The sequence below is a fragment of the Equus asinus genome, chromosome 7 (assembly GCF_041296235.1).
Source record: "Equus asinus isolate D_3611 breed Donkey chromosome 7, EquAss-T2T_v2, whole genome shotgun sequence".
In the NCBI taxonomy this organism is placed as follows: Eukaryota; Metazoa; Chordata; class Mammalia; order Perissodactyla; family Equidae; genus Equus; species Equus asinus.
The window spans coordinates 96,117,315-96,133,634 of NC_091796.1; the positions used below are offsets into that span (position 1 = coordinate 96,117,315).

General features: G+C 40.2%; 1 protein-coding gene across 4 annotated transcripts in view; it reads right to left on the reverse strand.

Moving 5' to 3' along the window:
• Positions 1-424: 424 nt before the first annotated feature.
• The window catches only part of EFCAB11 (EF-hand calcium binding domain 11), a 131,757-nt gene continuing 115,861 nt past the window's right edge, over positions 425-16,320 (reverse strand). For 2 of the 4 annotated variants that reach the window (XM_044774196.2, XM_070514185.1), the window contains exons 6-7: positions 774-795; positions 425-629 (exon numbers count right to left, since the gene is read on the reverse strand). In XM_044774196.2, the coding sequence (XP_044630131.1) occupies positions 606-629; positions 774-795 (46 nt within the window). In that variant the 3' untranslated portion in view covers positions 425-605. The remainder of the gene's footprint in view (positions 630-773; positions 796-16,320) is intronic. The other 2 variants (XM_044774194.2, XM_014832136.3) reach the window with 1 other exon arrangement.

Genomic DNA, 16,320 nt, shown 5'->3' on the forward strand with positions numbered 1-16,320 from the left:
ATCTTGACTATGGCTACGTTATCTTAGAGAAGTCTTAAGTTTTTGTTTTCCCAACACCTTTCTCGTTGCTTGGGACGTAGTAAGCACTCAGTACATATGGGTGCTATTATTTAGTCAACCAAAGATGAATGCATGAAGGAAACTGGCACCATTGGCAGGAAAAAGTGACTCCTCTCCTGACATCAGGATATGATGAGAATCAGGGAGCCTGTGCGTGGGGTGGTGAGGACTTAGCAAATGAGTGGAGCACCATGGCCTGCAGTGTGGGGTGGGAGTGGGAGGTTGAGAGTGAAGAGGAGGGTTTGGAAAGCAACCCAGTGGCAGTGCCAGCAGCAGCCAGACTCAGGGCTGCTAGCCACATGGAAGGAGACAACTTGTAATGACCACCTCTAGGATTCTGAGATGTAAGCACTTAGAAGCTGGAAACCATGATGAAGAGTTTAATTAAGTATGTAGCATTACATCATTAGCAGAGTGGAGTTCGACATTTCAATACAAAATAATCTATTCGTCTCCCGCAGAAGGTACCAAAAGCAGCTCACAATAGTTAGGCTTCATTTTGTCCATAGTTCATGGCATATTCGAAGTCTTTATAGCTCACGAGATCATCTGAGTCTTGATCCACTTCCCTGGAAAATGAAACAAAAAGTTATATACAAGTTATTTTCGTCAGCACTTATGCATCAAGAGCACATGAGAATCTTTATTTCTTTGCATGTCTACATGTGAGAGACACTTATTTCATCTACTTGAAGGCTAAAGTTGATGCTTACTTTTTTCTTCCATTGATAATACCTAAGGCGGAAAAGAAAGGAAAAAGTATTTATTAAAACCTACAAAAAATAATATGCCCAACACATTTAAAGGAATGAAGACAAATATACAGGTTATATAAGAAAAGCAGGAATGACAGTTTTCCTAGTCATCCTACAAATTCTTTACATAATATATCAATAAATCCATATGCATTACATAACAGAAATGTGGAATAAACAAACAGAGATAAGAAAAATGATTTGGGAATAAATAATAATGATAGGAACAATGATTAACATCCTGCATCACACTGCCTTTACATTCCTTGTCTCACTGAACCTGTGCACTGAGGCTGTGCATTCTACAGACAGGACATTGAGCTGAAAGATGTTCAGCAGTTTTACAAGATGGTGCTACCGCTAAGCAGCAGGCTTGGAACTCAAATTAGGATCATTGAATTCCAAAACCAGGGCTCTACACTCTGTTGCCATTGCCTCCCTACATAAAGAGGATATTCAGAGAGAACTGGTTGTATTATAATTCCCACATGGCCAATTCCAGCTACAGAAGTTTTCACTGGTTTCATTCACGGCCTCAGAAGCTCTGTTAAATCCCCACAAACACCCGATAAGCTTTTCTGATTCCTATGAAGAGTGAAGATATGAGCCTCTGGCTGGTTAGCTGAGGGTGACCTCAGCTGTGTTGTCCCTGTGTGTCCGTAGACTCTCTGAGATGGGGGCAATGCTCCCTGAACAGGGAGCAGAGAAAAGCACCGACTGCACATGGGTAAGATGACTCACATCAGAAGGGCAAAATTAAGGCATAAGCACACATTCAACCATTACAGTAAAAGTAATGTTTATTTAAAAAGTGTTTGCAAGGATAACTGAGGAGTAGTGGTCACAATTCCTCTTTGGGGGACATTCTAAAACAATGCATTACATGCCTTATATGGAGCTTCTGTGGTTGATGCAAATTATATTTTGTTGAAACAACAAATGGTATCAACAATGACATAGGGCTTTTTAAAGCAAAGACTGGCCCAAGTAACAGAACTACTAATCACTGTAATAGTTTTAAAGCAGGCTTTTAAAATATTGAATTCTAAAATAAACTTTCTGCATATTTCATGCCAAAGTCTCTGAAGTCTGTAATGGTTCTGGATAGAGTGATGATAATTTTTCATTCTTTTGAAGTAGAGAAAATCCCTACTTCTCTGCCCCAGGGCAAAACCATGTTGCAGGGTGTTAACATAAAATGATTGCAGACTGCAGGGGCCATTATTCTTGTTACTTCTTTTGGTAAAATATACATGACGATTTCATGCCATACAGGACCGAAAGCAGAATGCCAGATCTCTTCTAAGGGATTAGAAATAATCAGTATCACATGTTACCGACTACAGAATATAAATCATCCCTTTTATTAAATTAGATAATTGAAGATTCTTAATATTGCCTAAGTACTTTTTCCCAAGGAACTGGATTAGATGAATGGCCTTTTTTCTTCCCACTCTGAACTGGTATTGGTTGAACTATAAATCTCAGAGGGTGAGTTAAGAGGACAGCCTAGAAAAGTAACATTTAGATGCTATTTTTAGTGTTTGAAGATAATGTTTAGCTACTGCTTCTGATACTTTTTTTTTGGTATGATTCTTCACTTATTGAGATGTTGAATGCTCGCAGAAAAGGAAATCCTTTTGCCTGATTTTCTCAAGAAATAACCTTCATTGTACCTGCATTAACTTCTCACTTTTCTTGCTCTCTTCGCCAAAGCTTCGTGTCATAAAATGGGCACAGTAAAAGCAAGAGGCATTAAAATGGAAACACTCATTCGTAAGGTTTGGAGTGGCATTTTATTCACATAATAAATGGAGGAACGTCCTGTTTATATTTAAAATGAGACATGTTAAAATACTCTGTCTTCCAATTTTTCTTCCTCATAATATATATATGAGCAGATTTGGTCATCTCAATCTGAGTAAAGAAGAAATTCACATTTCAGAGCTATAATTTTAAAAGCTACAAATACTGTTTTTCATTGAATATGGAATTATTCCGAAGAAGGAAGTTTTCACAGCGCCCACACTCAAATCACCGAGTGATTAAAGAGCAGACATGGCTGGTGGGTAGAATAAATGGTGTGTTGAGAAGATGAAGAAAACGTTAGATAAAAAGTTTCGTTGTTTCTGTTGACAGCATTTAACCCTAAAAGGAGTTTACTCTGGTTCTGAAACTAGAGTATGCTGTTTCGGTGTCACCAACACACATTCAGCACTAAAATATTCCACGATCCCTCACTCCAACTAGAAATAAACTCAATGAGGGCAAGAACTTTCTCTTGTTTGCTCCTCTGTCCCCACCTCTTAGCCCATAGCAGGCCATGAATGTCTGCAGAGTGAATGAATTTGTGAAATAAATGAATCTGGGGAAATAGCTGACAACATTATGAATATCTACTGCCTCCCAGGAGGTACTGGGAGATTAAAGAAAGAGAGTGTATCATCACTGTTTTTTTGGAGTTTGAAAACTAGCCAGAGAAACAATACACACTGAAGAAGATACCTAGGAACCATCACTCAGGGACCCACACATAACGGTCACTTATGGCCTCCATGCCCAAGAGTTTTTTGTAAACACAGACCAGGTACAAGAGAGATCAAGAAACAGATGAACTTAGGAAAGTGAGGCTGCAGAGTAGAACATGGGTAAAAGGAACCCCTTGAGTGTGAGGCTGAACAATTTAGAGATAAAGAGCAGGAAACTGGAAACCAAGGCAGACACTGGACACGTCTGAGTCTAACCTACCTTACAGTCGGAGCTCAAGCACTTCAACCCAGTTAAGTAGCTGCTCTTTAACCAGACACGTGGATAGAACTATACATATACACATACAGGCTTGTATTTCAGAATGGGCTTTTCAAAGGAATGAACAAAGCTCATACAGATGTATGAGAGTAAAATAAATTGCTGTTAACAACAAGTGCTTTCAAAAATGTAGATCTAGTTAAATTAAAGCCTTTTTGGTTTGGTGGTTTTTGAGATGCAAAAGGAAGATATGGAATTGATTTGGGGTGGAGGGACCCAAGAGAGCTGAATTTTTCTGTGTAACTCAGTATGACAATTTAGAACCATCTGGGTGGAAGGGGATGGTAAGTAAGATAAGAGAGGGTGCAGGAAGAAGGGACTACTGAGAGGCAGGGAGGCTGGGATGCTATGCGAGGAGAAGTGGCCCGTGGAAAAGTCCCCAGTGGTGTAGTGATCAAAAGTCCTTTGATTAACTGCTATGTCTACTGTGTGCTTCAAAGTCGCTTGTATTGCTTGATATAACCTCTCCCCCATCTTTACTACGGGGTGCAACAGGCACATGCTCTATGGTGCATTTGAGGGTGTCTGTGTTGAGTTGGGGGCTGAAGATTGAGTTAGGAGTTGAGTTCCATCTGAGCAGGTGCAGGAGAGAGTGAGAAAAATAGTGGGGAATGGTAAGATGATCCATCAACTGAATTAATTCAGAGAAATGAGAACTCTGGAAGCCTTCCAGAAATTTGCCAAAATCTTGGGAAGTGCTTTAAAGTTCCACAGAGTGTGGAATGGGGGTTTCAGGCAATGCTATCTGGGCTTTGAAGTGCAGGAAGACCCAGGTTGACACTGGGATGCATTGAGAATTTCAGGCAGGACCAGACTCAGCCCATCCAGCTGAGTTCCGACAGTTTTCACATCCGTTAAAATACAAACATTCTCTGACTCATCATATAAGTGGTTATAATTACTCTCAACAGCATGAGCTTCAGCATTTGTCTTTTACATCCTGATTTGTTAAAAACGACTCTGTTCTCTCCTTTTTGTGATGCTGTGTGGACTTCAACAGACTAGGTATCTCCCACGACTGGATGTGCCCCTGTGACCCAGAGGCCAAGTGGTCGCCACCTTGAAGGAGCCAGGCTTTCACCCTCTGAATCTTTGGTTAAGCTAGGCCACAGTATTGCTCTAACTTTTTCTAAAGAGAAACAGAGGTGGTCGTTTTCTTAATTTAAAAAATATGTAAGTAGTGAATGTTTCTCACAAGTGGTAAATGTTTCTCTACAAAAATATTTGCATCCTAACAATTTCTTGCAATGTTTTGAAAGTAGCTACTTCTTGGAAAATCGTTTTGGTTGTAAAACAATTCAAGAGTGCCCCTTGGCCCGGGCTCCACAGCCACAGTTCAGACTGGAGTATGCACTTCTGTCCAAGTTACTTAAAAAAAAAAAAAAGGAGGAAAGAAACAAAGAGGGTTTCATTTCATTACACTGAAACAATGGAATATTCTCTATTAAAATGATATAAAGACTATAAAAGTGACATTTTTAAGTGGAAACAAGAATACAACTAGTGTATACATTATATTAGCAATCTCATAAACATCTGTATTCATTTGAGCAGAAGTTGAAGATTATATGCTGAAGAGACACTTGTATTATGGGTTATTTTGTCTTAAAATATTCTTTAAGGTTATTGATATCTTTTTCAACTGAAAGAATATTTTCTTTCTTTTAGTCCAAATTTTCTAAACAGGTGGCCTTATTTCACCATGTATAAATCCTCAGCAGCCAGAGCGAGGCTTCTCAACCTCAGCACTGTTGCCATTCTGGGTTGGATCATTCTTTGTTCAGTGGGGCTGTCCTGTGCACTGTAGCATGTTGAACACCATCCCTGGCCTCTACCCTCTAGCTATCAGTGGCACCGTCTCCCTCCCTCCACAGTTGTGACAGCCAAAAATGTCTCCAGCTATTGCCAAGCGTCCCCTGGGGAACAAAACCATCCCTGGTTGACAACCACTGAGCTAGAGGAACCATAGTTGGAGGCAATTCTTTGGAACATTCCAGGTTAATCTCTACCTACTAAAACAATTGCTTTTAAAGACTTTTTTTAAAAAAAAGTAATTTCAGGGGCAGATGAGGCACACATGTTTCTTGGATGGATTACACAGATAATCGCCTCAACATTCCACTTTGCAGACACTAAGGTTTTGAATTTAGCCCAGAGAAGACCCCACTCCTGAAGCAAGCTCTTGGTGGTGGCAACAGGGCGAGTGACAGGCATATCTGTGTTCCCAGCAAACACACGGACAGACAGCCATTATTTTGAGTAACTGTGATAGTTACACAGGGTTTTGAAAGTTGACGCCGTATTTGATTCACCTGAAACATGAATGAGAAATGTAACGTGGAGGCAAAGATTTAAATGAGAAAAGTTTTCATCGTGGAATTTTTGGGGTGGGGAAAAAGGGAGAGGGAGTCTCTTTCTCTTTGATTCTTTACAAAATAATTTAAACTGAAGCCAAAACTGCCATTACATTAGGGACAAAGCTGTCATATTGACTGAACAGCGAGAGAAAAATTACCCTCCAAGCAAGGAGCCCCTGCTGGGGATGAGAGGACCCGCCAAGTGAAGATGTGATGATGACAGCTTCTCCCGCAAGCTGCTTTCTCTTCTGAGGAACCTGCTGGTTCCTTCCACGGGCGTGCTTGCTCTTCGTTAATGAGAGTCCTGCAGAGTTCTACAGCAATTCAGTTGGTAATGTGTTTATTAATTTTACCTTTTTAAAGTTCTGTGTTAAGAAAAGCCATTCAGACACACAGGAAAGATAAAAGAGATATGTAGCTGGTTTCTGGTCTTTTCCAGGCTCCTACACGACTTTGGCAGTTCAGTGTGTGTTGGACTCCCTTTGTGCCCCACCTCCCACTTTTACTCCAGCTGTGGCTGAGAGTGCTGCCCCTCCGTTGCACCCTGACCAAGCATCTCTTGCTGCCTGCCTGGGACTGCTCTAACACCTGGGTGTGGCCCTCACAGACACGCAATCTGGAAGTACAAAAAAAAGACAATGCCCCATAGGCTTGACCAGTGAGGCAACAGGCATGAGTGGCTAACCACTCTCTTCTCTCTCCCTCAAATAGACAACTCTGAGGTTGTCCTCTCGGCTCACTGGAGGTTCTGGTGGGATCAAGCACCAGTCGCTAATGAATGTAACAAACTTGGTAACAGACCCTTGTGTTGGCTTGCCCTCATTCTCTGTTCTGCTCTTGCTCACTGAGGTTATTTCCCAAACAACCAACCTACACGCAAGCCCTTGTCTAAAGCTCTGCTATCAGGAAGAACCCAGGCCAAGACACAGTGGAAAGTTTATTTTGAGAGATCCACTTCTTCCAGGGCATTTAAATTGCTGTCAGCAATTGCATGTCACATCAGATTCTCATTCAGGTAAAAGGGATCTCACTACTTGAAATACATCAGTGGTGTTCTATCTGGTAAATGACTTTTAGCGCAAATTAAATAGTCATGTGCTGCATAATAACATTTTGGTCAACAATGGACCAGATATATGACAGTGGTCCCATAAGATTAGTACCATACAGCATAGGTGTGTTTAGGCTATACCATCTAGGTTTGTGTAAGTGCACCCCACGGTGTTCACACAATGAGGAAATCGCCAAACGACACATTTCTCAGAACACATCCCCATTGTTAAGCGACTCATGACTGTATTGCCTTTAAGAAGAGCTCTGAAGTTTGAAGTTCCAGGTAATTGAAATGCCAGAGTTAATTGGAAAAAGAGAGCAGCAGTCTTCCCTTCACTGTCCAACATACATGTCTTATTTAATAATAGTCTGTCAACAATAAGTAGTAGTATTAGCTTTAAGTGTTCCTTCAGTGTGAGGACAATATATTCCTGAATGTAAAAGAGTTCTTCTGCCTTTTGGATGCAGAGGTAGAGCTATGGACTGGCCACGAGCAGGTGGTGGAGTTGGACATTTAGAATGAACTGTGAAGGATAAAGGGATGGCTAGACCAGGCCAGGAACAAAGAACGACACAAGCCAGGTAAAACCCTGGCCTCAATAGGACCGGGCTCAGCCTACTAGATGAAAGATGCAGTGGACATGGTTGGTTTCTTCCTCATAGCACACCTTTTGTGCTATGCAGGACCTGTGTGATTTGGGTGAACAGATCCCCACCCCAAGCTCTAGAGTGAGATCTGATTGGCCCAAGCCAATCACTATAATCCCACCCTCTTTACCATGGCAACTGGTTCAAGGATTGAATGGCTTAAGCCAATTAGTACATGGCATTCCTCCTCTGGCATTATTTATTGATCAGTAAAGAGTTGGTCCAACCAGAATGAAGCCTAGGAATTTTGTCTGAGAGTTGAAAAAGTAGAAGCTCTTTCATTGGACAGCTGGAATGCAGAGGTGAGGCTTAGTATGACAACAGTCTTTTTCCTGCCACAAGGATGCAATCTCCACAGTTCTATGAGCCAACGATGCATTGATCCAAAAGTTTATGAACATGTTTTTAAACGTCAATTATCAGCCTAAGAATGGAGACTCCACAGGAAGAGGAAGAGGCAGAAGAATAGCAGAGTGAGCTGGAGCCTAATCAAACCATGCCTGAAGCATGCTCTATGTTGAAATTCTTAGTCATCTGACCCAATACATTCCCTGGGTTGTTTAAGGCAGTCTGAAATGGACTTCCTGCTACTTGCAAATAAAAGCATCCTGACATACCAGGCATCCTGTCTGAAATCTTTTCTAAACCTTGCAATATCTGGAACTTGGTAGACATAGAATAGACAATCAATAAATATAATATATTTGAAATGATTATTCCATTTGAAAGGAACCCTAAAATAATTCAGATTTTCTCTTTAGGTGTTATCCCAAGATTCTGGATTATGTTTCACAATTCTGCATTCTAAAGAAATTACTTTCGTGCTGTATCCAACAAAAATCTCTGTTTATAGTGCCTTAACTGTGATTATGTGCTAAAAGAGACTGTTGATGCGACCAATATGGTTTTTTCCCTAAAGAGTGACAGGATAGATTCCCCAGTCCAAGAAAAAAAGGAAAATGGATGTGAAATGCAGTCACAGCTGGCAAAAGTAATTAACCATAAATAATGACTCACTTTTTCCTATTTACTAGGTTTTTAAAATGAGGAGTCTTATTTAAGGCTAGAAATATTTAAAAGGAGGAAAGAATGTAATTTCAATATGCCTAATTATTGACTACTTATAGGCACGTGGATAAATACAATCAACATACAGCCCGAGGTCTCATTTCCAGCAGACAGTTTTATATTCTTTCTCTACCAAGTGTTTTAGCAGAGCTGCTAATAAATAGTGACATGATCTTTTTTCTCAGTTTGAGTCTCTGGAAGAGAAATTGTGATGTAAGAAAATAGCACAGATTAGACAGCGTAAGGAGAAAGAACAAAAGCCAAAGTGAACATCTCTGAACTGATCATAAAAAATCTGGTTCCTGGATTTTTGGGTCCCTAGATCTTCCATTCTTTCCCTGTGCCTTATCTGAGCAATAGGACTACTGGGAATACAGCAGGGAGGCAGTGTGGTCCACCAGAAACGGCCCCAGAGTGAGCTTTCATCTCAGCGAGGCTGTGTGACCTTGGGCAAGTGTCTTGGTTGCTGTGAACCTCAAGCTCCTCAGCTGTCAAGGAGAACGGTTGGGCTATAATTGCTAAGACTCAATACAGCTCTAAATGTTGATGAATCTAAGCTGGATCTTAATTATACAACCGATGCCTTTGTACATAGAAAATTTTAAAATGTCACCCAACTTCCATTAGCCGTTTTTAGCCTTTAAAAAGTAGTTTGAATCTTTAACCCTGCGGACAGTTGTAAAGAACCATAAACACATATAAATGTAAATGGGGGAAAAATGATCCTACATTCAACAGTGTGATTTATGAATGGAGATAAAGCCATTTCTACCTCAAATAGACAATCAGTTCAGCTGAGATATCTAGTGTCATCTTGAACTTGATTATGAGATAAAAGAAATGGGACAGAGATGGCAATCATTTAATCTCTTGAGAACAGCTATTCGGAAGAGCTTTTCACTCTATGCTCAATAGATTTCTAGCAGGTTATGATCTGGCTAGAAAGAAAGCATAATGATGAAGAAAATTATGTTTTCAATAACACACACTTTTACAGTACAAGTCCTTCCACAAAGGAGGCAATAAAATGAACTCTGACCATTTTAACAGATGGCGTAATGGCTCAGTGCACAGATGTGGCCTCTCTGAAAGCAACAAGTTCATATCCTTGACTGGAGGTTTAGGAATGAGCTGAACTTTCAAATGTAATGTAGGAAAGATGACATACTTCCAGACGACAAAGCTGAGCATTAGTGGGTTCAGAGGCGTGGAGAGACGGACTAGAAGAATCAGGCTTAATGAGCTTCATTTTGCTAATGCAACAAACAGAGTTGAAGTTGAAATATGAACTATAAACATCAAGCCATTTATAAATGCCCTGCTGATAACATTGTTAGCCACTGTTTGATAGGAAGCTTGCTTGTTCAAAAGCATACTTCCCCGGAGTCAGAAAACACCAATTGCCAAATAATGATTATTTTCTCTAATAGTATAACGTTTTCCAGTAGAATATATTTTTCATAATATATGATAGAGGGATTCTATAGAGTTTTTTGTTTGCTTGTTTTTTCCTTTTTTAAGGAAATTTGATAAATTGAATCTAAAGTTTACCTGGAAAAATAAATATGCCAGAAGATTCAGAATATTAACAAAAAATAGTGTTATCAAAACAAAGTATAAAACCTCAGTAATTAAAACAATGTGATTATGACCCAGGAATCAATGAATGAGAATATTGTTCAGAACGTGTATATTCAGGAATTCAGCAAAGAGTCAAAGGAGGCATTTCAAATTGGTGAGGATGAAACAGGTTGGCAGGAAAAGGAGCTGGGATAAATGCTATCCCAGCATTTAAGTATTGAAAACATAAAGAAATCTAAAATGGGCAGTATTGGCTATCCGTTTGGGGACAGGTGGAGTTTGATTCCACAGCAGAGCCTGCTGTGTGTTCAATGAAACTTGCTTTCTTCTCTTCCTGAAAATATAGCTAAACCACATTTTCCAGCCTCCCTTGCAATTAAATGCGACTGGGAGTTCTGGCAATGGAATGATAATAATATAATAATATAGAAACAAAGAATATCCGTTGCTCTATCTAATTAAAAGCACTTACATTTCAAAGGAGGGCACAGGACCTGACAGTCACCCTGGGGGTTTCCATGGCCAAATCCTGAGAGACACTCTCATGCTGTGTTAGCAGAAACTCACCAGTAATCCAAGGGATTTACTCCAGATAGCTTGGTACAGGAAAATTATTTTTAAAATTCTTTCAGGTCAGGTTTCTTTCTTTTACTAAATGAGGGTGCAGGAATTTATAAAAAATTAAGATTTTTAACTGTTTACACTTTAATTTTAAATAATCAGTTTGGGAAAATAAGATTTTACATCTCAGCCCATTTCTCATTGATGTGCATCACTAAGCCAATAGAAAATCTGGCCTTAGTTCAGCATAATTATAATAAATTATTTATGTTTTCATTTACAACATGCTCCCAGCATTTAAAACCTCTGGGTCTGTGGACAAGAATAAACAACATAAAAAATAAATAACATTTCATAATGAGACAATTGCCTTGGATTATCAGAAGCACTCTATTAATAAAGCCCACCTGTAATCACAAAGTCACACCAAACAGAATGACCACGAGGGCTTTTAATGGGAGAATTTCAGCTGAAAGGGATGAAGGTTCAGAGGGCTCTGACAAGTGTTTAGAAAATCATGAAATGCACAAAGAAGGTGAAGATGACCAAATTAATCAAATCCTAGGTTAAGACCAAGGGACTCCAGGTGCAAGCTCCGAGGGGCTATTTTAGGACTGAAACCTGGATGTGCTTCTTCACACAACAGCTAGAAAACAGGATTTGCTCTCTATCCCTGAAATAATAATTCTCTTCTCCTATGCGGACAGGAGAAGAACTGGGGATGTACTTCCCTTGATGAGGTCTTACAAATTGCATATGGCACCCTCCTGCCCCAATCCTGACAGGCCTCTCCCCTCCTGCCCAGCACTGAGAATCACTCTCAAGGTGGGTGACCACCATGCCCGAAGCTGGTGAGACATCTGCCTTCCTGGGTGGGTGAGGGAGAAGAGTCTTCAGAGGTTTCAGGCTGAGAACAGAAACTGGCTCATGAGCGGTTTCAATAATGCGGAAATCACTAAGGGACATTCGGGGTGTTGGGTGGAGTTCTTCCCAGCCTTGGGAAGAAGCCGGGCTCTCCCATAAATGGCCAAGCTAATACCGACTTCAGGGATTCAAATTACTGACCCCACCCAGCATGACATTTTCTGCCCATTATCTAGTCTCTCTCGCCTCCAGGCAGGGCCACATCATTGATTATGGAGCATTTCAGCTGCTAAAAAAGATCCTGATCATCATTAAAGGCATTAAGTGTTGATCCGTGCCGGCTAAGCGAGTTAAAAGGTTCGTGCCCTTCTAGTAACAACTCGGAGAGGCTATTTCAGGATATTTATTAAACAAATTAAGTATTTACATTACACTCAAGCACAGAGGCACAGCAATTGAGTGCGTAAGTATGAGAAGATGAAACCAAGAGAATTTATGTTGGGAAAACCCTACTTTTCAAGTTGCCTAGAAGTGGGTGCTGAGGACCTGCCAAACGTTTAGGAATGAGTCTGAGGTGGGCAGGCATCAAGGGAGTCCTAAGACCAGCTGCACAAAGCTTTTTAATGTAGTTGAACTAAGGTAACCTGGAGAGTTTCATCTTGTCCCCACACCTTTTCTGTCAAAAGCTTACCTCTTAGAAGCGGTGATTAGGGATTGGAGAGAGAACTGAGGAAATCTCCTTCAAAGACCGAAGACTAAAGGAAACGGGTATATTACTTCTACAATTTTTCCCCCATGATTAAAATCTTTAGTGCCATAGTAATGATGGACTCATCTAAAAATCTTTCCTTTAGTCTACGGTGCACACTCTGGTGAAGGAAATCCATGTTTTCTGGAATGCAGTGACAGTCCACGAATATTGGACCCTCTGTGTTATGCTATTATTAGATTTCTTCCTCACTTAACCGTAGAGTTGCAGTGAGCAGAGATCACGCACATCTGTTCACTGTGTTGTTCTGAGCACTTGACACAGTGCCTGGCACACACTGGCATTCAAGAAACATGCACTGAATATATGAACATGTGAAGAGGAAAGTTCGGAGATGGGAGAAGAGAAACATCACTCACCACCCCAAGATCTTAAACCAACTGCGATGATCATTTTGGCACTTTTCTCCCTGATTAGCATAAGAACATTTTGTATACTATTTTAAAAGTAATATAGACATTTCCCCCACTGTTATGGTCTTTATCATCTTCATTTTTAATAGCTATATATGATTTTATCAAGTGGACTTAGAATAATTTACTTACTGGACTTTTGAAATGCCCCAGTATTTTTGCTTCTATAAATGTGTTAATGAACACATTCATCAAAAATGCTTTTTCTTAGAAATAGTTCTTGAGTTCATTTACTCATTCATCAGACACACAGTGAGAGCCTGTGTGTCTATACACACAGTATGGACCAGGGACATTTCGTTCTGAAGATAACGGGGTGAGCAGAAAAGAAACAGAGTCGCTTGCCAGCTGGGGAGAGAATTAAATAATTCTACAAGAAAGTAAAATCACCAGTGTCCTGAGTGCCCTGAAGGAGAGAGAGAAGGTGCCATGAGAGGGTTGGGTAAAGGGATTGGGCAAAGAGGTCAGGAAAGCGATCCCTGAGGAAGCAGGATGGGGCTGAGATCTGAGGGGTGAGACGCGAGTGAACTGGGAGGTGCAGGTAGGGGAAGAGTTTTCCAGGCAGAGGGAACAGCATGTGCAAGGGCCCTGTAGCAAGAGAGAACAAGGTACATTCAAGGAACTGAAAGAAGCAACGTGGCCAGAGTACAGAGTAAGGGTGAGCATGGAGCCAAATGAGGCTGGAGGGTGAATGGAATGAAAGTATTCAGGACCTGGTGGTAGACCATTTAAGGATTCTGGTTGTAATCCAAAGAGTGATGGGAAGCCACTGAAGTGCTTTGAGGAGATGGACAACGTGCTTAGATACAAATTTTGAAAGTTCATCCTTGCTGTGGGAGGCAGAATAATGGCCTTCCAAAGATGTCCATATCCCACTCCCTGGAGTGTGTGGTTATGATACACAGAAAAGGGGGCTTAAGGTAGCAGATGGAAACAAGGTTGCTGACCTTAAAGTGGGGAGATTATCCTAGATTGTCCAGATGGGCCCAATGTAATCTCAAGGGTCTTTATAAGTGGAAGAGGGATGGGGCTGGCCCGGTGGTGTAGCGGTTAAGTTCATGCGCTTTGCTTCAGTGGCCTGGGGTTTGCCAGTTCAGATCCTGGGTGCAGACCTACGCAGCACTTATCAAGCCATGCTGTGGCAGGCGTTCCACGTATAAAGTAGACGAAGATGGGCACGGATGTTAGCTCAGGGCCAGTCTTCCTCAGCAAAAAGAGGAGGATTGGCTGTGGATGTGAGCTCAGGGCTAATCTTCCTCAAAAAAAACAAAAGTGGAAGAGGGAACTAGAAGACTCAGTAAGAGTCACAGAGAGACTGGAAGATGTTAAACTGCTGGCTTTGAAAACAGAGGAAGGTGCCATGAACTACGGAATGCAGGTGGCCTCCAGAAGCTGGAAAAGGAGAGGAAACGGACTTTCCCCTAGAGCCTCTGGAAGTCACGCAGCCCTGCAGACATCTTGATTTTGGCCCAGGGAGGCTCATTTTGGATTTCGGACCTCTAGAGCTGAAGGCTGATAAACGTGTGTTGCTTAAGTCACTAAGTCTGCGGGAATTTGTTGTAGCGGCCAAAGCGAGTTAATACAAGGGGGAAGATTATGAGTTTGGCTTTGGATGTCTAAGTTTTACGTGTCCTTGACACAAAGAATATGGACATTTGGAAGTATTCATCTATTTAGACACTTTCCTAACAAGTTCATGATCTTTAAATAAATTTTACTTTCACAACCTCAGTTTTATCACATACAGAAAGAAATTATATTTAAGGTTGCTTCCACTTCGAAATCTCTAAGTTTATAAGCTTGGAAAGAAACAAATACATCTTTCCCTTAGATTCCTGTCAGTACTTGGCAATCATTGGGGAAAAAAGTGATATTAAAAATAGTGGATCTAAACTAAAGGGGGGAAAAGATTCCATGAAAAACAAGTACCCAAAATATAAAATAACCTGGAAACAGCTTAATAAGAAATGTGTTGAATTTATATAAAGAGAACTATGAAATTCCATTGAGAATACGCAGGGATATTTGAAAACGTGGAGGGACGTGCCATATGTGTATTCCTGGATGGGAAGACTGAACATTGGAAAGACGCCAAATTCTTCCCAATTAATTTATAGGTTGAATGCAATTTTCATCAAAACCCCAAAGGGAGGTTTTTGGAACTCCACAAAATGATTCTACCATGGATCTGGAAAATAAACAGGCAGGAAGAGCCGAGAACAATTTGAAAACAAGAAATACCAGGTTTTAGAACATATTATAAGAACTGGGGGAAAAAAATATGTGTTCTTGGTGTAAGAATGAGGATACCAAGGGAACAGAATAGAGCACAGCCTGGAAAGGTCACCTCGTATGTAAAATAACTCAACATGGAATATGATAATGAAGGTATTATATCTGGATTATTTAACAAACAATAAGGGAAAAACTGGCTAGCTATTTGGAAACAAAAATGTTTAGATCATCACCTCATGCTAAATACTAAAATAAATTCCAAAGCACTGAACAGTTTGAAAATTCAAACCAATCAAGAGAATGGAAGTAGATATTAACCTGGTCTCTAGACAAGGAAAACTTGCTTTCTATAAAAGTCATAGAAGAAATTGTGAAGGAAAAGATCAGAGATTTCAATATACGAACACTTAAAATTTTGCACATCAAAAAATTGTCATAGAAACAAAAGGAAAGCAACAAACTGGAAAAATAGTTGTAATAAAAATGGAAACAGGTAAATGTTCTCATTATAGAAGAAAAAAATGGGCAAATGACATGAATAGATTATTCACAGAAGGGAGAATAGAAAGAGCTAATAAACATGTGAAAATGCTCAATATTACTAGCAATCACTGAAATAAAAAATGAGATACTATCTTCACCTAGTGGATTAGCAAAGATTTGAAAAATAAATAACATTCGATCATCGGTGAGAACATGGTGAGAGGGGCAGATGCTGCGAGAGAGAGCGTAATTTGTTAATTAGGTAATTTGGTAGGAAAAATCAGGAGTCGTCAAAAGGATAAAATAAGTTCATACTTCCTGATGTGTCTAGGAATGTCTAGGAAGGTCTCCTAAGGAAATAACTTCAAGTGTGGACAAATATGTCGATTATAGGGTTATTTACAAAGTGAAAATGGCAAAGTGATTAAAAAAATGGGATGTAAAATTCTCATTAATTTTCACAACAAAAACATGGAGAGAAACAGGAAAGAATAAATACCAATATATTAACAATGACTTTCTTTGTTTTGGTAGGAATATGGTTGGTTTTTATTCTCTTTTTCTTACCTTTATTTCCAAAACATTCTAGAAGGAGCATTTGTAATCAGATCTCCCGGCCCCTGCCCATACGCACATACACGTACAGGCACACACATGTGCGCACG